Source organism: Dipodomys merriami, unplaced genomic scaffold (assembly GCF_024711535.1).
Source record: "Dipodomys merriami isolate MVZ:Mamm:240054 unplaced genomic scaffold, mDipMer1.0.p SCAF_28, whole genome shotgun sequence".
Taxonomy (NCBI): Eukaryota; Metazoa; Chordata; class Mammalia; order Rodentia; family Heteromyidae; genus Dipodomys; species Dipodomys merriami.
In genome coordinates, this window is record NW_027204270.1 from 14357758 (window position 1) to 14377564 (window position 19807).

At 51.8% G+C, this 19807-nt stretch overlaps 1 protein-coding gene across 1 annotated transcript in view; it reads left to right on the forward strand.

Annotated features, from left to right (window-relative positions):
- The first annotated feature begins 4030 nt into the window (after positions 1 to 4030).
- Tcea3 (transcription elongation factor A3) overlaps positions 4031 to 19807 on the forward strand; it is a 33203-nt gene continuing 17426 nt past the window's right edge. The window contains exons 1-5 of the mRNA XM_070037658.1: positions 4031 to 4202; positions 9564 to 9626; positions 10272 to 10377; positions 10846 to 10990; positions 13196 to 13258. Of these exons, the coding sequence (XP_069893759.1) occupies positions 4134 to 4202; positions 9564 to 9626; positions 10272 to 10377; positions 10846 to 10990; positions 13196 to 13258 (446 nt within the window). The 5' untranslated portion in view covers positions 4031 to 4133. The remainder of the gene's footprint in view (positions 4203 to 9563; positions 9627 to 10271; positions 10378 to 10845; positions 10991 to 13195; positions 13259 to 19807) is intronic.

Below are 19807 nucleotides of genomic sequence, written 5' to 3' on the forward strand. Positions count from 1 at the left end.
GAGTTCAGGCCCCACGACCGGAACCAAAAAAAAAAAAAAAGAGTCTTGAGGATTTGTCTCACAGGCTGTCTTCAAACCTACTGAGTAGCTAAAATTGTAGGTTTGGGCTCCAACAGCTCGGCACCTGGCTTGATCTATTTTGTGTTACTGTAACAATACTAGAGGCTAGGTACTTTCTAAATAAAGGATTCTGGTGGCTACAGGGTCCAGACAGATATGGTGCTGGCTGGCATCCCTGTCTGTGTCATAACATGGCCACCAAATGGAAAGGGGAACACCTGCCTGCAATAGGGGCCAAGTATGTGGGATGGCTTCACTTTATAGCAACCCCCTCTTGCCAAGACTTACTGTAGGAGACCATCATGAGAGCCGCCATGGGGCCTCTGATCTGATCACCACCCAGCATTGTCACACTGGGAACCAAGCTTACAGCACAGGAACCTTGGGTAGACACACCCAAACAATACCCATAAATCCACAGGTCAGTCCTCAATAGCGATTGATCCAGTCCAGACTGTTAACAGTGCTGAGCCTGAGAAACTCTAGACTGGAGAGAAGTTGTTGAATGGGGATTTGAGATCTGAAGTTTAGGGTCTACTGTGGTCCCTGCCACAGTCCCTGTTGATTGCCCCTGAGACAGGGATTAACGGACCAGTAAGTTATTTCTGAGGCAACCCCAGGATGTGTAGCAAGAGGCTAATGAAAGGGAACAAAAGGGGGCTGGGAAGGTGGCTCAGTGGTAGAGCACTTGCCTTGCATGCTCGAGGCCCTGGGTTCGATTCCTCAGCATCACATAAGAAAAAAGCTGGAAGTGGCACTGTGGCTCAAGTGGTAGAGTGCTAGCCTTGAGCTGAAGAGCTGAGGGACAGCGCCCAGGCCCAGAGTTCCGGCCCCATGACTGGACCCAAAAAAAAAAAAGGGAACAAAAGGTCAAGAAGCAATGAAGGATGCTGAGCATATGCCTCTATTCCTAGTACTCGGGAGGATCTCATTTGAGACCAATCTGGGTCACAGAGTGAGGCTCTTTCTCCTTTTTTTTTTTTTTGGTCGGTCCTGGGGCTTGAACTCTGGGCCTGGGCACTGTCCCTCAGGTCTACAGCTCAAGGCTAGCGCTATACCACTTGAACCACGCACCACTTCCAGTTTTCTGGTGGTTTATTGGAGATCAAAGTCTCACTGACTTTCTTGCCCAGGCTGGCTTTGAACCGAGATCCTCAGATCTCAGCCTCCTGAGTAGCTAGGATTATAGGCGTGAGACATGGGCACCCGACTGAGGCCCTATCTTGAAAAGCCCAAAACAAAAACAACGGAGCCTGCGTTAGTGAGAGGTGACCACTGTGGGTGGACAGGAGATGGTATTGTTTAGGTTGAACATGACTATCCCCTTGAGAGTAAAGAAATGAGGTGCTTGCCACCAACTCAGGTCCATTTGGGGGCAGCAACTCTGTCTTCCCCAAAGCTAAGGGATATAGAAACTGTCAGCTGTGTGTCATGAGTTGCCAGGTGTCCACCAAGGTGGACAGACAGGCAGATGGGATATGGTGCTGAATACAGTCCAGGATTGCATTCTGAGGGATGGGGGGTTGGCATACCCACTCTGAGCTTCAGTCCTCCATTTGTACAATGAAAAAGTTGGACTTAATTTTATTTGTGAGGCAATCCTTCTAGAATGCTTCTAGCTCTGGTGATGAAGGTAGGAACCTGATGGAAGCAAACTAATCTTTTTTCACCCTGCACTGGGGACCCCTGGGCATACAAAGCAGCTCAGCCTACCAGGGGAACTACATCCCCAGCCCCTTGCTTTTATGTTTTCAGATAAGGTCTTACACTTGTGCCTGAGCCACTCAGACCACAATCATCCTCCTAAGTAGCTGGAACCACAGGCATGTGTCACCACACTGAGTTTGTTTAGGCATTTTGAATTCTGGGCCTTGAGGTTGCTAGCCAAGTACTCCACCACATGAGCCACACCCCAGGCTAGCCTCTTATAATCCTTCTCCAGTTTTTGCCTTCCAAGCAGCCGAGATTTCAGGAGTGTGCCACCACTCTGGACTTTTGTTTTAAGGAAAGCAATCCAAAGTAACTATAGACATCTATCCCTTCAACCCAAGACAGCCAAGATGCCTTCCAAAATCCCAAACCAAGGAAGTCGGGACTAGGCAACTGTGTGGAGATGCCCAGCCTCCCCCTGGCCACCTTCCCCAAACCTCTGTCCTGTCACCACACCCATTTCCCCCTTCCTCCAATGCTGACAAGCATTCCCCCTCCCTAAGCTTTACACTCAGCTCCTGGAGGGCTGCTGGCTTTGTTTCGCTCTGGATGCTGGGGGTTAGAACTGCCTGGCACACAATAGGTGCTCAATAAATATGGGTGCATGAACGGATGCTCTTCCTCCACTTGGATGCCTCTCCCTCCCCCTTCCCACTCTGCCCATCAGTTGAGTAATCTTCCCCTCTCACTCGTGCCCTCCTCGCTGGGTGCTCCTGCTTTGCACCTCTAATCCTAGCTCCTCAGAAGGCTGAGATCTCAGGACTGCAGTTCAAAGCCAGCCTGGGCAAGAAAGTGTGAGACTCTTTTTTGTTATTGTTGGTGGTGGTGGTCATAGGGCCTGAACTCTGGGCCTGGGTGCTGTCCCTCAGCTCTTCAGCTCAAGGCTAACACTCTATCACTTGAGCCACAGCGCCACTTCTGGCTTTTTCTGCTTATGTGGTGCTGAGGAATCGAACCCAGGGCCTCATGTATGCAAGGCAAGCACTCTACCACTGAGCCACCTTCCCTGCCCAAGGGTGAGACTCTTATCCCCAACTGACCACCAAAAAAGTCCAGAAGTGGTGCCGTGGCTAAAAATGCTAGCCCTAAGGTAAAGAGCTCAGGGACTGTGTCCAGGCCCTGAGTTCAAGCCCCATTACTGACAAGAAAAAAAAGGAAAGTATCCTCCTCTTCCCCTCTCCCCAGTGATAAATACAGTCAGGGATCACGTCTCTGTTTGTTTAAGGTTTCCCTTGCCCAGCTTGCTGGTTTGGGGTTTCTCTTACTCACTGCTTGGATGTAATTAGATACATGTTAGTTTGGATGAATGAAAACATTTACCATTCTCCCCCTGGCGCCCCCTAACCTCCCAGCAGCACCAGTGGAAGACCAGGAGGCTGACTGACTCCAATGTTTCTCAGAAAGCTGGAGATGTTGAACACCCCAGGCCACAGCTCCCCAACTCGCACTGTTCCCCTTCCTCATGCTGGGGGTCCCTCAGCCCCCTCAGGAAACATGGTCATCTTCTACCCACTCAAAGGGAAGGGAGCTGGGCCTGCGGGAGACGCTTGAAGGACCTTCCTCAGGAAGACAGGAAAGAACGCAGCTGTTCCCTCCCTTCCTCTCAGAATCACCCATCCACACCTCACCCCACCAGGCTGCCCGCGCCGGGCCCTGAGTGAACGCAGATGCCCAGGTGCGTCCCGGTGAGCAGCTCTCCGCTGTGCGCGCTCTCCAGCACTTAAAAGCTTCCTCCAAGGGCAAAACTCTTTGCCAGGAAGCGGAGCAAACGGAGCCCCGGAGCCCCTCCTGCTATCCAGGCGGACACAGCGAGGTGCCCGCGCGCACGCCTGGGCACGCGTGGGCACCGGCGGGACGAGCGCACCGAGCTGCCCGGGCCTGGGCGCAGACACCGCGCTGGATCCTCCCGCTGGGAGCGCAGCGACCCGAAACTTCGGAGCCCAGAACTTTCCGCAGCACCGGGGGTGGGGGGGGACACCTGGGGCGCCCTCCACGGTGGCTCAGATCCTTCACCTGCGCGCGGGCCTAGGAGCCCGAGTGCCCGTTCAGCCCCCCGCCGTCCTGGGAGGGCCGGGGTGGGGCGGCCGCTCTCGCAGCCCGGTCCTCCCCCGGAGACGCGTCTGGCCGGCGCGGGCAAACTTTGCCCGGCGAGTCCTTGAGGTCTATATTTAGTGCGCGCCGCCCCTCCCCCTCGGGGCTGCAGGACGGGAGGGGGAGGGGAGGGGAGGGGCGCCCCGCCCCCGCCGGGCGCGCGCGCGCGTGTGCGCGTCCTGGGCTTGGGGCTCGTGCGGGTTGCGCGCCTGCTGCCCCGGGGCCCGGTTGTCGCCCTGCGCCCCTCGCCCTGCCGGGCGTCGCGGGCCGACATGGGCCAGGAAGACGAGCTACTGAAGATCGCCAAAAAGCTGGAGAAGATGGTGGCGAGGAAGAACACGGTGAGGCTGCGGGGTCCGGGCCGCAGCCCCCCCCCGTCCCTGTCCCGGGAGGCCCAGCGCAGGGGGCTCCCCCCAGGGCGGCGGCCCCCGGGGGACGCTTGCTGGGCACCTGGAGGGGGCGTGTGCGTGGCCCCGGGCGCGCAGGCTCGCGCAGGCCCCGGAGGCGCCGAGTGTGACCCCTGCCTTCCGGGAGGGGGGTTCGAGCTTTGCTCCTGGGCCGCCTGGACGGGGCGGGTGGGGGGGGGGCTGCGGGGGAGAGACTTGAACTCGGGGAAGGACTTTGAGAGCCCCGGGACTCTCCCCGCGTGCGCCTAGCCCGAGGATGCAGGGAACTAACAGGCAAATTCTGGGTGTCCCGAGGAGCAGAGGATTTGGGGCTGGGGAGGGGTGCTGGGCCCTGCAGGAGCCGGCGAAGGGGCGCGGGACTCCGCGGCTCGGGTGCCAGGAGCGGTTGTTTTGCAACTTTCTCCTGGGCGGCGGGGTGGGGCCGGGCGGGGCGGAGGGGAACAGGTGCGGGACAGGGAAAGTGGTCGGAGAGGTCAGGGCTGCGGGGGAGGTGCGCCCTGGGGAGATGGGGGCCCACGGGGGCCGACAGGGGCCGGGCGCCCTGCCTGGGGGTCCCTGGGCTGGCAGGCCCACCCGACGGAAAGTTAATGTTTGATCTTCCTGTGATCTTTGCCTCAGGCTGGTGTCCTGGCCAGAGTAAAGCTGGGCCATGGGTCCTGGAAGGCATGAGCTCTCCCTGAGAAAGAAGAGGACCCTGGTGGGGAACGTGTCCCTCACATTCTGCCCTGAGCCAGACCAGATCCATAGGTAGATGCTGCTTCAGGACCTGCATTTCTGGTGCATTCTGCAGCCCTAAGAACTTGGCAAAGTTTGAAACGCTAAGAGAATGAGCAAGACCAGAGGTGGGGGCGCTGGATAGTTTACTAGCAGTGTTGAATCCAGACAGTAATGAGATGGCCTCCGTTCAAATGTGAGAGCTGTTTATCTATCTGGAGGAGTGAGATTCCCTGCCTGGAGGTGGGGGGTGAGGTGGGGGTGTCTATGCTGGCAGTGGGAAGGGGTGAGGGATGAGGGCGGTGGGCCTGTCAGGTCTGCAACGCTCTTAGCAGGACCTGGGCAGGTGCCTGGTAAAGCCTAGTGATGAAACCCGGGAAGGTAGCAGGGAAGCCTGCAGAGTGCTAGGGCTTCTTCCTTGGGTTCTCAGCTTCCACCACTGTGTTCCAGGCTTTTCCAAAGTCTTGCAGTGAAGTGGACCCTGAAGTCAGGAGAGGGAAAGGAGGCCTTTCTCGGCTTGGTGGGGGCAAAGCCCAGTCAGGTGTCCTGAGTTTAATTCTATTTCAGGTAGATAGGTTGTCCCAGCCCCTTGCTGACTCCTGGGTTGGACCAAAAGTGAAATTCTGGGCCTCCAAATGAAAGGGATTGGAAATGGAAAGCCCAGCAGACCTGGGAAAGACCATGGGGGTTGGGGTAGGAGGAAGAGAGCAGCCCTGGCCTCTGCTCACTGCTTCCGGTCTTTGGATTTCCTTCCCTCTTCTGTGAAATGGGAAGAAGTGGCCGGGGCTCTTGGGGATAGGACGGATTGAAGTGCCCACGGCCATCTGCTGGAAAGCTGCAAGCCTGGCCGAAGGGCCCAGCAGCGCAGGGCCAGGGAACAGCCACGTCTGCGCTTGGACTCTGGCAGGCTTTAGGTGGGCACGGAACTCTGGGCTTCTGGCCCAGAAAGGTGGGGCCTGCTGGGGGAGTGAAAGTGGGTGCGCCCAGTAGTGGTTTGGCTGAGGAGTACACACTTCCTGTAACGAGTCAGATCTCCACGTTGCAGCCCAGACAGAGTGCTTATTGGTAATTCTGAAGTACCAGTGCCTTAGACTAAGTCAGAAGCTGACGGTGTAAACCAGATAAACAGCTTGCAACAGTCAACCAAGCATTCAGTCACATCTATGCGTCCACATAATCAGCAGACATAGCTACACACAGGTAACCGCACACGGCTGCCACACAAGCAACTTCTAACTGCACGTGAGACACAGCTACAGGCACAATAGACATAATCTGTGTAACACCACTGATCATCAGAGTTACGGAAAGGCACCGACACCCATACCCATGCATACGTAACAGCCACACTAAGATATTCACAACAGTCATACTGATACATTCATATATCACCCCATGAAGACAGATAGACACCGTTGGGCCTCAGTCCACTTAGGCACAGCTCCACACATGGACCAGAGGTTCCCCCAGAGACACACAGCTAGAAATCCTGACACACAGCTTTTGAACCCAGCCACAAACCAAGCTCATGGTTGTTATTCTGAAGTACATATCATCTGGTTATAGAGACCACACACTTCAATAGTGACCTGGGACTGGATTAAGACAGATGGTTGAGGGCTGGGAAGGTGGCTCAGTGGTAGAGCGCTTGCCTTGCATGCAAGAGGCCCTGGGTTCGATTCCTCAGCACCATATAAGAAAAAAGCCGGAAGTGGTGCTATGGCTCAAGTGGTAGAGGGCTCGCCTTGAGCTGAAGAGCTGAGGGACAGCGTCCAAGCCCAGAGTGCAGGCCCCACAACTGGACCCCCCCCCCCCCCGCAAAAACAAAAACAAAGACTGATGGTTGGAGTTTCTGGAATTTTGTAAGCTGTCTGTCAAAGCCATTATGATAAGTATGCAATGAGAAATGGCTCCTTCAGTTTGGTGACAGCGTGTTGGTAGCTTGTAGCTGGCTATGGGAAGAGAATTTACACCAGAAAAACTGGCAAACACTTGCTGGGTATCTGTGAAGCTTGAACTCAATCCCAGGGCACTATCCCTTAGCTTTTTTTTTTTTTTTTTCTTTGATTGTGGGCTTGAATTCAGGGCCTGGGTTCTGTCCCTGAGTTCTTTCACTCAAAGTAGTGCTCTACCACTTGGAGCCACAGCTCCACTTCTGGTTTTCTGGTTGTTAACTGGAGATAAGAGTGTCACAGACTTTCCTGCCCAGGCTAACTTGGGACTGAGATCCTCAGATCTCAGCCTCCTGAGTCGCTAGAATGATAGGAATGAGCTTCCAGCACCAGCTTTTTTCACTCAAGGCTGACACTCTCATTACTTGAACCACACTTCCACTATTATCTTTTTGGTGGTTAATTGGAAATCAGAGTCACGTGGATTTTCTACCTGTGCTGGCTTTGAATCGTGATCCTCTTGAGTAGCTAGAATTACAGGCATGAACCACTGGCACCCAGCCATAGTGAACCTTTAGTTAATGCTACAGTTGTTGCATAACCACAATATCAAAGGAATACATGTATGCAGACCGCACCTCTGAAAACACTGCCATAGGCTTTGGAGGGAGGAGGTAGCGTGGTGGCTAAGGACTAGCAGAGGACAGCATACAGATATTCCAGGTCCTAACTGGGTGGGTTTTGGAGCCAGGCACATAATAGACAGGACCTAATCAGCTGAGGCTCCCCAGGAAACCAATCCCAGGACAGGAGACAGAGGCTGGCAGAGACAAGACCCAGGTGTGTTCCAAGGCCTCACAACTAGATTTGCAAACCTGCCCGCCTTCTGCTTCCTTGCCTCATTCATTCATGAATTCACTCAGGGATCACCAGGCCCCGTGCAAGGCCCTATGGCCTCAGAGATGCAAACATTTCATTTATCTTTACCTAAGAGAAATCAAGAGTATTTGTACATACAAAATTCAAGGTGAGGATTGGGTCCTCAGTACTCAGCTCAGGCAGGGGGATTATGAGTTTAAAGCCTATCTCAACAAAGCAAAACAAATTATTATTATTATCATTATTATTATTATTATTATTATTTTATTGTGAGGCTTGAACTCTGGGCCTGGGTGCTGTCCCTCAGCTCTTCAGCTCAAGGTGAGTGCTCTACTGCCACTTCGAGTTTTCTAGTGATTTTATTGGAGATAAGAGTCTCACGGACTTTCCTGTTCAGGCTGCTTTGAACCGAGATCCTTAGATCTCAGCCTCCTGAGTAGCTAGGATTACAGGTGTGAGCCACCGGTGCCTTCGTATTCTTTTTTTTTTAATTTCTTTATTGAGATTAAGTGATTGCATAAATTTCACAGTATTGTGGGATAGTGATAGTTAAAGTTACAAACACATTTTAAACCTTCACAAGGTGAATTGTTAGTATCATGGTCTATAAAGCTTATGAACTCTGTGAACGTTGACAATACAACTATTTCTTCCAGATTGGATGATATGTACATTTCTTCCTTTTGCTTAGTGTCAGCTGTAAAATGAATTCTTAAATACCAGATCACCTATAGTGACAGAGGAGTAGTGGTTGCCTGGGGTTGGGAGTGTCCAGAGAGATGGAAACTTCTAGGGATGGTGACTGTAATCTTATTTTGATTATGGTGATGGTTTTATGGATTAACCGATATATCAAAATATTAATTATTTTTGCCAGTTCTGGGGCTTGAACTCAGGGCCTGGGCACTGTCCCTGAGCTGCTTTTTTGCTCAAGGCTAGTACCACTTGAGTCATAGCACCATTTTCAGCTTTTTCTGTGTATGTGGTACTGGGGAATCGAACTCAGGACTTTATGCGTGCTAGGCAAGCGCTCTACCACTAAGCCACATTCCCAGCCTTCAACACTCACTAACCTGTACACTGCAGTGTATTCAGTTGTTGTTGTTTTTTGTATGTCATACCTCAATAAAGCTGTTACATAAGCCCACAGGAGCTGTGTGCTGTTGTGTATACCTATAGTTCTGGCTGTTAGGGAGGCAAAGGCAGGAGAATCATTTGAGCCTAGGAGTTGGAGGCTAGGGCAACATATGAAGTCCCCCATCTTAAACCCAAAATCAAGACCTCAGTCATCACCTTTGCAAGCTCACAGTCGGAGAGGGAGGGAGTGTGTGGGAGTGTGTGTAAGAAGTATACAGATCCACAAGCAACAGCAGTAAGCCAGAAAGCAACTCAGTTTAGAGGCAGATGTTGGGGTTGGAGGTGTGGCTCAGTTGGCAGAGTGCTGGCCAATGAGTCAGCTTCACTCATCAGGTACCACGTTTGAGTCCCAGTCTTGGATCTAAAAAGAAGAAAGAAAGAAAAAGGCAGCTAGTGGGGGACAGGCAGGGCCATGCCCGCATAGAAGGCACAGCAGAGCAAAGGTTGGAGGTGAGGGTGGGGAGCCGGGGCTGCCGCCAGGCTCAGCTGGGTGGTGAGAGCTGAACTAAGCCAGCATGTCTGGAACAGAACCTTTCACTTCTCCGTTCTTCCTGCCCATGTTTTCCTTTGCCCATGTGTCTGTCTCTATTGCCCACCCCCTCCCAAGTTCAGACAATAGTCAGAGGGCCCTGGCCACAACCTGGCCCCAATGCTCACTTGTGGCCTCCCACAGGAAGCTGCCCTGGACCTTCTGAAGAAGCTGAACAGCTGTCAGATGTCCATCCAGCTGTTGCAGGTGTGGGGCCCCTGAAGGAAGCGACTGTGGGAGGGAAGGAGGTGGGGGGACTCACAAGCATGGGGTGTAGGGGGGATTCCGGAGAGGGATCTTGAGGTGCAGACCCAGGAGTGCTACAGGAGCCATGGAGGCATCTCCATCTACAGCCACCCAATTCCCAAAGGCCCAGGCCTGCGCGATCCCAGAGACCAAGGACCTAGCATGAGAATCCTCCCTGCAGCCCCAAACTTTATAGAAGCTCCTGAGTCACAAATTGTATCCTCCAAGATGTGCAGTTGGTTGTACATCAGTGATATCCTAAAGAAAGCAGGGGGACCGGGGGGGGGGGGCATCTATATTGAGACTTGAGCTGAAAAGCACTAGGAACTGGGAATGGAAGTGTTCCTAACTGGTCCTAATCACCCTCTTGTTCCCCAACCCCAGCCTCCTGCCAAAACCACAGTTGCTGACCTGCATCCATCTGAGCCTGGGGCGCCCAGCTTCACGCAGGTGGCAGATCAGGGCCTGGTTATAGACAGGAGTCATCCCCGTGGCGGAGGGTCAGCTGAGGGGCTCCGGAGGGGTCTAGGTTGGGGGAAGGTCATGGTTGAGCTGGGACAGGTCCTATGTGGCTGTTCCTAAACCTGCCCTTTCCTCTGTCCGCAGACCACCAGAATCGGAGTGGCCGTGAATGGGGTTCGCAAGCACTGCTCAGATAAGGAGGTGGTGTCCTTGGCCAGAGTCCTCATCAAAAACTGGAAGCGGCTTCTGGGTGAGGGAGAGAAAGGCTGATGGGAGCCAGGCTTTTCTCCTAGCACGTGGGGGGGGGGGAGGCAGGGCCTGGTTCCTAGCAGGGGCACTGTGCGTTTGCAGGATGGCATAGTTGAAGGCACATGGCCTTGGGGTCACACGTTAGTAGGAAGCTCCAGTGTTGTGGACACAAGTGGGAATTTTGGATCCCTGTGAGCTTCCGTGCACCGGTGTGTGCGCATGCGTTTATGTTAAGTCTATGAAGTATACATGTGTGTATAAGTGTGTATAAATGCATTCTCATAACTTCTGGTGTGCTTATCTCCCTATGTGGGAATGTGTCTGTGCATGTGAGTATGCTCTTTGTGTGTGTGTGTGTGTCTGTCCGTCCGTCCGTCCCAGGCCCTGCCCTTTGTGCCCCCTCCCCAAAGTCATACAAGCGTCTGCTGCGAAGGACAGGGGGAGGGATGATGGTGCCTTTTATTCTCAGACTCTCCTGGAGCTCCCAAGGGAGAAAAAGGAGAAGAAAGAGAAAAAGCAAAGAAGAAAGAGAAGGGGTTTGAATGCTCCGATTGGAAGCCAGAAACAGGCCTTTCTCCACCAAAGAAGAAACAAAGGGAAGAGCCCCAAGGCAGGTATGTTTCCTGGGTAGAGAAGAGGGGAGATGCCCAAACCACCTCTTCCACCAGTAGCTCTGTTCCTTGGAGCCTCATAACCAGTAGGTGGGTGGCACTGTCTTTGCAGAGTTCCTTCTGAGCGGGGCTGGGAAGGTGGCTCAGTGGTAGAGCGCTTGTCTTGCATGCCTGAGGCCCTGGGTTCGATTCCTCAGCACCACATAAGCAAACAGAAAAAAGCTGGAAGTGGCACTGTGACTCAAGTGGTAGAGCGCTAGCCTTGAGCTGAAGAGCTGAGGGACAGCGCCCAGGCCCAGAGTTCAGGCCCCACGACCGGACCCAAAAAAAAAAAAAAAAAAAAAGAGTTCCTTCTGAGCGTCCTTGGCTCCACCAGACAGACTGACAAGACGCATGGGCAGAGCTTTCCCCTTGTAACAGTGCCCTAAACAGTCCAGGATAAAGAAGCCACATATAGTGGGCACCAGAGACTCACACCCAGGAGTTTAATCTCTGAGGATTGAAGTTTAAAGCTAACCTGCAAAAAAATATTAATAATAATGCCCATGAGATGCTTATTCTCAATTAACCACCAAAAGGCTGGAAGTGGTGCCATGGCTCAAGTGGTAGAGCCAATAGCCTTGAACACAAAGAGGCTTAGGGACAGTGCCCAAATCCTGAGTCCAAACCCCAGGACTGACCCAAAAAAGCCACACGTGTCACTAGCATGTGTGCCAACAGGGTGTCCCCACCCCAGGCACTGTTCATCCTTGGGAGACCCACAGTGGACCACAGAGTCCTTGACGGCTGTTCATTGGTCCATCAAGGCCAGGGACATGACCACAAAGGGAAGGGAACCCCTGTTTTAGAAGCTCTAGTCCCACAAGTTTTGACAGCCCCGTAGCACAGTCCTCACTGATGAACGCAGTCCACACGAGAAGCCATGTTGCCTGGTAACTGCCCAGCTCCATCTTGGTCAGATCTGCAGGGATGGAGGAGCAGGAACTTACTTGTCCATTGAGAAGGAAGAGTGTTTGGTGAAGTTTTTATGCGGCATTCCCACTAACCTTGAGGAAGCTGAAGGGCAGGGCAACATTCCCCGTTCCCATGGCTACTGTGTGATGGAATGGGGCTCACATCACTGCCAGGCCTCTGCCCCTGTGCAGAGAGCAGCGGAACACTTTCGATTCAATGCCACACCCAGCCCATTCCCCATTGCCAGTCCTAGCCAGGGTATTCTCAACATTGAGTGACTTGGGTAGGATTAGATTGAAGCCTTCATGGATGTATAAGTAAGCCTTCTGGAGACTGAGGCAGGGGGAATCATTTGAGACCAGGAATCAGAGGCTGTCTTGGGCACATAGTAAGGCCCTGCCTCAAAAATTAAAAAGCTAAGCGGGCACGGGTGGCTCAAGCCTGTAATCCTAGCTACTCAGGAGGCTGAGATCTGAGGATCATGATTCAAAGCCAGCCCAGACAAGAAAGTCCATGAGACTCTATTTTTTGTTGTTGTTGTTGGTTGTGGGGCTTGAATTTTGGACTTGGGCGCTGTCCCTCAGCTCTTCAGATCAAGGCGAGCGTTCTACCACTTGAGCCACAGCACCACTTCTGGTTTTCTGGTGGTTAATTGGAGATAAGAGTCTCATGGGCTTTCCTGCCCAGGCTGGCTTTGAACTGTGATCCTCAGATCTCAGCCTCCTGAGTAGCTAGGATTACAGGTGTGAGCCACTGATGCCTGGCTGACATCTAAATTTGTCCCTGCTTTTACACTCACCATATAAACTCCAAAGCCCATGTGTCTCCTTTCCTTCTCTTGAGGGGCCTCCGAGGGGAGGCTGGAGCCCATCTGTCAGCTTCTCCAGCTCCAGCTGGGTATAGACAATCCCTGAAATCCACTCTCCAAGGCCCACCTGACAGTCAGGAGCAGAGGGGCCTGCTGAGAATGATTTGTAATAGATTAGTCATTACGTACTTCCACATGTAATGTGTCTGCAGCTCTGAGCCTCCTCTGGTGTTGCTTCCTTGCATGTGGAGTGAGCGAGGAGGGCCATCCATCCCACCTGGACTTCAGTCTCCCAGGCAGCTCAGCAAGGGCCTCTTGCCTCATTCCTCACCTAGAGGGCAGGCCTTGACCCAGGGCGCTTGGTTGCGGGTGGGGGGTAGGGGTGGTGGTGTCAGTCCTGCGGCTGGTTTACAAGACATCCTCATCTCCAGCTTCTCCTCTTTCAGGAGAGACTCTGTGGAATCCAAGTCTTCAGCCACCTCTTCTCCCAAGAGGCCGTCTGTGGAAAGGTAAAGGAAGCCAGGACTTCCCATCAGGGAGGCCCTATGAGTAGGCATGTGTCTGCTTAATGGAGGAAGGTGGGGAGAGAGCAGGGGAAAGGAGGAAAGCTGTGCAGGTGTTGCCTCCAAATGCTAGGACCCACAGGTGTGGCTTCCCCCCTGGGGGCGGGTGGCTGGGTAATAGTCTCAAGGTCAAGTTGAACTCAATAAGGGCAGCAGTCTAGAAATCCTGTACTTGGAGAGGCTTCTTTGGCTTGGGTCAAACTGGCTAGGATGTCCACCCAAAGCTCTCATAACTCAACAAGTCACACATATAGCAGATATTTATTGAGAACCTACTAGGTATTGGGATCTGTTTTTGGTGCTAGGATCCAAAAGTACAATAGAAACAGACACTGGTGTTTCACACCTGTAATCCTAGCTACTCAGGAGGCTGAGATCTGAGGATCGAGGTTCAAAGCCAGCCTGGGCAGGAGAGACCGTGAGACTCCTATCTCCAATAAACCACCAGGAAACAGGAAGTGGCGCTGTAGCTCAGGTGGTAGAGCGCTCGCCTTGAGCTGAAGAGCTGAGGGACAGCGCCCAGGCCCAGAGTTCAAGCCCCATGACCAACCAAAAAAAAAAAAAAAAAAAAGAGATCTAAGGATCGTGGTTCAAAATCAGCCCAGGCAGGAAAATCCATGACACTGATCTCGAATTAACCACCAGAAAACTGGAAGTGATGCTGTGACTCAAGTGGTAGAGCACTAGCCTTGAGCACAAAAGCTTAGGGGGACAGCTCCCAAACCTCAAGTTTAAGCCCTAGGATTGGCAAAATAAAAAAGCTAGTTTGGAGATGTGGTTCAAGTGGTAGAGTGCCAGCTAAACAACTGTGAGGCCCTGATTTCAAACCCCAGTTCTGACAAGACAATAAAGAGGGGCTGGGAAGGTGGCTCAGTGGTAGAGCGCATGCATGCATGCATGAGGCCCTGGGTTCCATTCCTCAGCACCACATAAGCAAAAAACAAAAAACAAAACCAGAAATGGTGCTGTGGCTCAAGTGGTAGAGCGCTGGCCTTGAGCTGAAGAGCTGAGGGACAGCGCCCAGGCCCCACCTCCACCCCACCTCCCCCCCCCCCCCGCAAAAAAAAAAAAAGAGTTCAAGTTTGGACATGTAGATGTGAAATATGTGGTAAGTCATTCAGTTGGAAAAACTGAAACTTGCAGACTGTGAGGAGAGAGTGTGGATGGAGGAGTGAGTGTGAATTAAGTTCCAGGGGGCAGTCAGGAGTTAGGTCAGAAAAAAGCTTAAAGATGGATGAGGGCAAAAGGCAGGGGTCAAAGGGCCATATTGAATTTCTGGGGTGACCTACTGGGACACAAAGGTCCCGGCTTTTAGGAGAGAATGTGTAAGAAATGCAGTTAACTTAAGCCTGAAGTACCAGGAAGATTGCCTTGAACTGAGCAGGAAGGTGTGGCATTAGATGGTTCAAGGCCTTAGGAGAGTGGTCGGGGACCTTGATATAGCTGCACCATGGCAGGGAGTACGGGCTGGGAGTGAGGCCGGCCGGCGTGTTCCTTGGAGAGGGCTTCCTGCCTAGGAAGGAGAGACGCACAGTCAGCCAGCAGTGTCTGCAGAGGGTAAGGCCGGGCTGGAGCCTTGCCTGGGCTCTTTCTAGCCCATGAGTTCTCTTTGGGGCTCATTGAGAAATAGTGGAGACATTTTTGGTTGTCACTATGAGTTGAGCAGGGCTGAGAGGCACAGGCTGGGAGTCACTACTGGTGTGTGGTAGGCAGAGAGAGATGCTGTCCTGGAATGTGACAGAAATCCCTATGAAATGACATTGTCCTGCCCACCATGAAGCACTGATCCGGTTGTGGGTTGCCATAAGCACTTACCATTGCCATAAAGACTGTATCTCCAAAGCCAGATGCTGGTAGCTCACCCCTGTAATCCTAACTAATGAGAAGGCTGAGATCTCAGGATCATGGTTCAAAACCAGCCTGGGCAGGAAAGTTTGTGAGACTCTTATCTCCAATAGACTAAATTTTTTTTTTTTAATTTAAAAAGCTGGGGCTGGGAAGGTGGCTCAGTGGTAGAGCGCTTGCCTTGCATGCCTGAAAACTTGGGTTCGCGGAAGTGGCACTGTGGCTCAAGTGGTAGAGCGCTAGCCTTGAGCTGAAGAGCTGAGGGACAGCGCCCAGGCCCAGAGTTCAGGCCTCACGACTGGACCCAAAAACAAACAAACAAACAAAAAAATTTTAAAAGCTGAAAGTGGCTCAAGTGGAAGAGTGTTAGCCTTGAACAAAAGAAGCTCAGAGACAACACCTAAGCCTTGGGTTCAAGTCCCAGGATTGGTGTGTGCCACACGTATACACAGACACACACACACACACCCTTTCCAGACTCCTTGAACACACAGACTCTCCCTCCCCCTCTCTCCCTCTCCGCCTCTCCTCTCCCCTCTGCCTCTCTCCCCCTCCCCCTCTCCTTCTCCCCCTCCCCCTCCCCCTCTCTTGCTCCCTCCCTCCCTCTCCTGACTACTTGAAGCCACCTGGCTTTATGGGTTCTGTCCCTGAAGATCAACCCAGCAGAGATACTTTCCTGTAATGGTTGTGCCGTTTCCTAATAATGCTTTAGTACTAGAGATGGACAGCCAAAAGGGACATGAGCTGGTCTTGTAAGAGCAGTATAATCTCTCAGAACTGTTTCCTGCGCTTGTTGCCTCTCTTCTTTATTCATTCAGCAAGTCTGTTGCATATGTCCTTGAGAGCTCAACATCCTCCAAGGGTCAAGGGCATATGCACACTAGATGATTAGTAGAGACCATGGTAAACTAGAAGATGTGCTTTGTGGAAAGAGACAGCCACTGCTCAGCCCCAGCTGATTGTCAACTTGGGGAAATGCAGGCTTGGGGCCTATATCTTCCAGGGTATGTATGTATGTATGTATGTATGTATGTATGTATGTATGTATGTATGTATGTATGTATGTGTTTGAGTTGGTCTTTCCATGTTGCCAATACTGACCTTGAACTTCTGCACTCAACCAATGCTCTTTAGCCTCCCAAGTAGTTGGGATTATAATACAAATCACCAATCTCCCTTTTTTCCAGGCTGGCTTCAAACCTCGAGCCTCCTCATTTTTACCTCTTGAGTAGCTGTAATTACAGGTGTGAAATTCCCAATTTTAACTATTGGCAACATATTTGAATTTCCTAAGACAAAACGGAATCAAATACACTGGCAGCCACAGCTTTATAGCCTCCAAAGCCCAGACAAAGGTTGAAGCAGCCTGTAATCTCATGGGCCAAACTTTATGCATAGGCACCCACTCAAATGCTTGCTTTCAGAGGGGAGTGGATATCATTCACAGTGGGAAAACCAGAAGAATCCCTTTAAATGACTTGTGCGCTCAAGGGAAACTTTGTGTTCTGAATGGAAAGAAAACCAGAAGTTTGCCTGGTAGACAGTCTTGGGGAGGGTGACTGGGGAACAAAGGCGTGGTGTCAGCAGGGTGCTCTGGGAACTGTAATTGACACACCAGGAACCTATGGTGACAGGAAAGGTAGTTGCAAATCAGAATTGACAGGCTTTGGCAGAGCGGTTAGGGTACCCTTGGTAGTGCAATAATTTAAATTTCCTCAAGGTGGCGCCATGGAGCAGCAAGTAAAGCCTGGGACAGAGCTTTTTAGGAGCTGGTACTGGCACGGGTGCTGACAACCTGGGGGTGCAGAAGGGAGCTGTTGATCAATGCAGGCCCTGCCCCAGCCCATGATTCCTCTGCGACTGGGCACGGTTCCCACTCATTGTGCAATATACAATGAGTGTGGCTGCCTGAAGTGGCAGCCAGTCAGCTCTTGGCCAAGCCTAAAGGAGGGGAGACTGGATGTGTTTTGCCAGGAAGATGGGGAGGCAAGGGGAACGCTCCAAGCAGCCTCCTCATCTTGCTTAGGTAAGATTCTAGAAAATTCTGTTTTAGAGATGTGTTGAGCCGGGCACTGGTGGCTCACGCCAGTAATGCTAGCTACTCAGGAGGCTGAGGTCTGAGGATCACAGTTTAAAGCTAGCCTGGGCAGGAAAGTCTGTGAGACTCTTAGTTCCAACTAATCACCAGAAAACAGGAAGTGGTGCTGTGGCTCAAAGTGGTAGAGTGCTAGCCTTGAGCAGAAGAGCTCAGGGGCAGTACCCAGGCCTCCAGTTCATACCCCATGATGGACCAAAAAAAAAAAAGTGTTGAACAGAATTGGAAAGGCAGGCGAACTTTTCATCTAGCTGCCATTTGGTAGTTGGATGAATGCCTTAGGCAGTCAGTGCAGCCTTCTGAGACTCAGCCTATTGGTCTATGAAATGGGAATGATTCTGACCCTCACTTCTCAAGGTCACTGTGAGGTTCAAGTGAGGTAATGAACCTCCTCACACTGTCTTTAGCCCATACAAGTGCTCAGTCGATGCCTAATAGAGGAAAATACCTTATGCAGTAACGTCATTGTATAAATTGCCTAATACTTTTTTTTTACTGGGATTCTCCTAGGTTATTGAGTCACGTCAGCAGCCCTATAATGGTGCTGTTGACGTGAGAAAAGCAAGTCACCTGGAGGTTAAGGAACTTCTCCAAGTTATGTAGCTACAAAGTGAGTGTCTCTTGCCTTGAACCTACAAAATTGGGTTCTGGAGCCCAGATTCTTAGTAAATACATCACCTCAGTGTCCACGTTCCAAACACGTTGGCTGTCATTGTGGTTGACTTACCTCCTTCCAAACTGTAGGCTATAGATCCTTGGGTTTTTTCCATGGTCCCTTGGTGTTTGTGATGTGGGCTGGGGCCACAGGCAGTGAGTGGCTCAGGAGAGGGGAGATGGAGCCCTCCCTCTCTTTCTCTCTCTCTTATTTGGTGGTCTTAGGGATTCAACTGAAGATCTTGTGCTTGTTAGGCAAATGCTTTATACTGGCATTCTTTTTGCTTTTACTCTGTGTGTGTGTGTGAGTGCGCATGCGTGTGCACATGTGCACCATCCCTTAGCTTTGTTACTCAAAGCTTCTGCTCTACAAATTGACCCACCGTTCTACTTCTACTTCTGACTTTTTGCTAGTTAATTGGAAATAAGAGTTTCACAGGCTTTCCTGCCTGGGCTGACTTTGAACCATGATCCTCAGATCTCAGCCTTCAGAGTAGGATTATAGGCATGAGCCACTGGTGCTCCACTGTTGCTTTTAGCTTTTTCTTTTTCTTTTTTCTTTTTTTCTAGACAGGGTCTCCCACTTTTGCCCCAGCTGGCCTCAGATTTCAATCCTCCCACCTCTACCCTCTGAGTATCTGGAATTGCAGGTGTGTGTCACCATTCTTGGCTCACCTCAAGCCCTCTTTCAAGCCCAGGGAATGGGCCATTGAACTTCCAAAGAGGACTTACCCCCACCCTTAAGTTAGCTTCCCCTGCCCCCTGTCCTCTCTGGAAGTCCATGTTATCTCCTTATGAGCAACTCCCTCAATCTACCACATCTCCCTTCATTCCTTGGTTCCTTCAACAGAGCAGGGAGTGGCATCTAGCTACTGTTGCAGGTGCAGGAATATAGTGGAGAAGGAGCCCCAGAGGCCCCAGGCTCTGGAACCTGTACTCTGGAGGTGAAGGCAGACAGTGTTTATGTAAACAGGTTAATTATAGCCTTGGATAACTGCTTTGGAGGAAAGAGATCAGGGTAGGGATGGGCAGCCTTGGCTGAGGTGCACAGGGAGGACCTCCCTAAGGATGAGACATTTGAGCTGAGCTCTGACTGGCAGGAAGGCTGCAGTGAGAGGAGGCGGGACCTGCCAGTGCAGAGTTGGGGGGCGGAAGGGGGAGGAGCAGTGGATGGATCCAAAGATGATGCTAAAGAAGCATGTCTATAGGGGGCGCCAGGGAGCCAGGCATGAGATGACGTGAGAAAGGACTGGCCCAGGCTGGCAGCCCACAGGCAGTAGTTGTACTCTGTGCTGATCACCACTGTTCTCCATGACGGGTCAGTACAGCTGTAGATTTTTCCAAGGTCTTTCTGGCTGCTGTGGGAAGAATAGATTGTATAGGAGACAAGTGGACCAGAAAAGCCAGCTTTAGCTGATCCTGCCGTGCTACCAACAGGGGCCAGGATGGGGGTGGAGAGCCACTGGTGGCAGCAGCACCGACTGTGTGTGTCCCCGACCCTCCCTGAGCCTTTCCTCCTGCTAAAAGCTCACTGCTGGCTGAAATGGGCAGAGTCCAGATGAAGTTAGCGCAGAACAGTAAATTTCAACCTGCATTAAACATGAGCAATGAGCAACAAAGCCCAGCACTGGTGGCTCACACCTGTAATCCTAGCTTACTCAGGAGGCTGAGATCTGAGGTTCAAAGCCAGCATGGGCAGGAAAGTCTGTGAGACTCTTATTTCCAATTAACCACCAAAAACAAAACAACACTCTGGTAGCAGAGCTGTGGCTCGACGTGTTAGAACATTAGCCTTGAGCAAAAAAGCTCAGGGACAGTGCCCAAGCCCAGAGTTCAAGCCCCTGAACCAGCAAAAAGAAAACAGAACAAACCCACAGAAGCCCAGCACTGGTGGCTTGTGT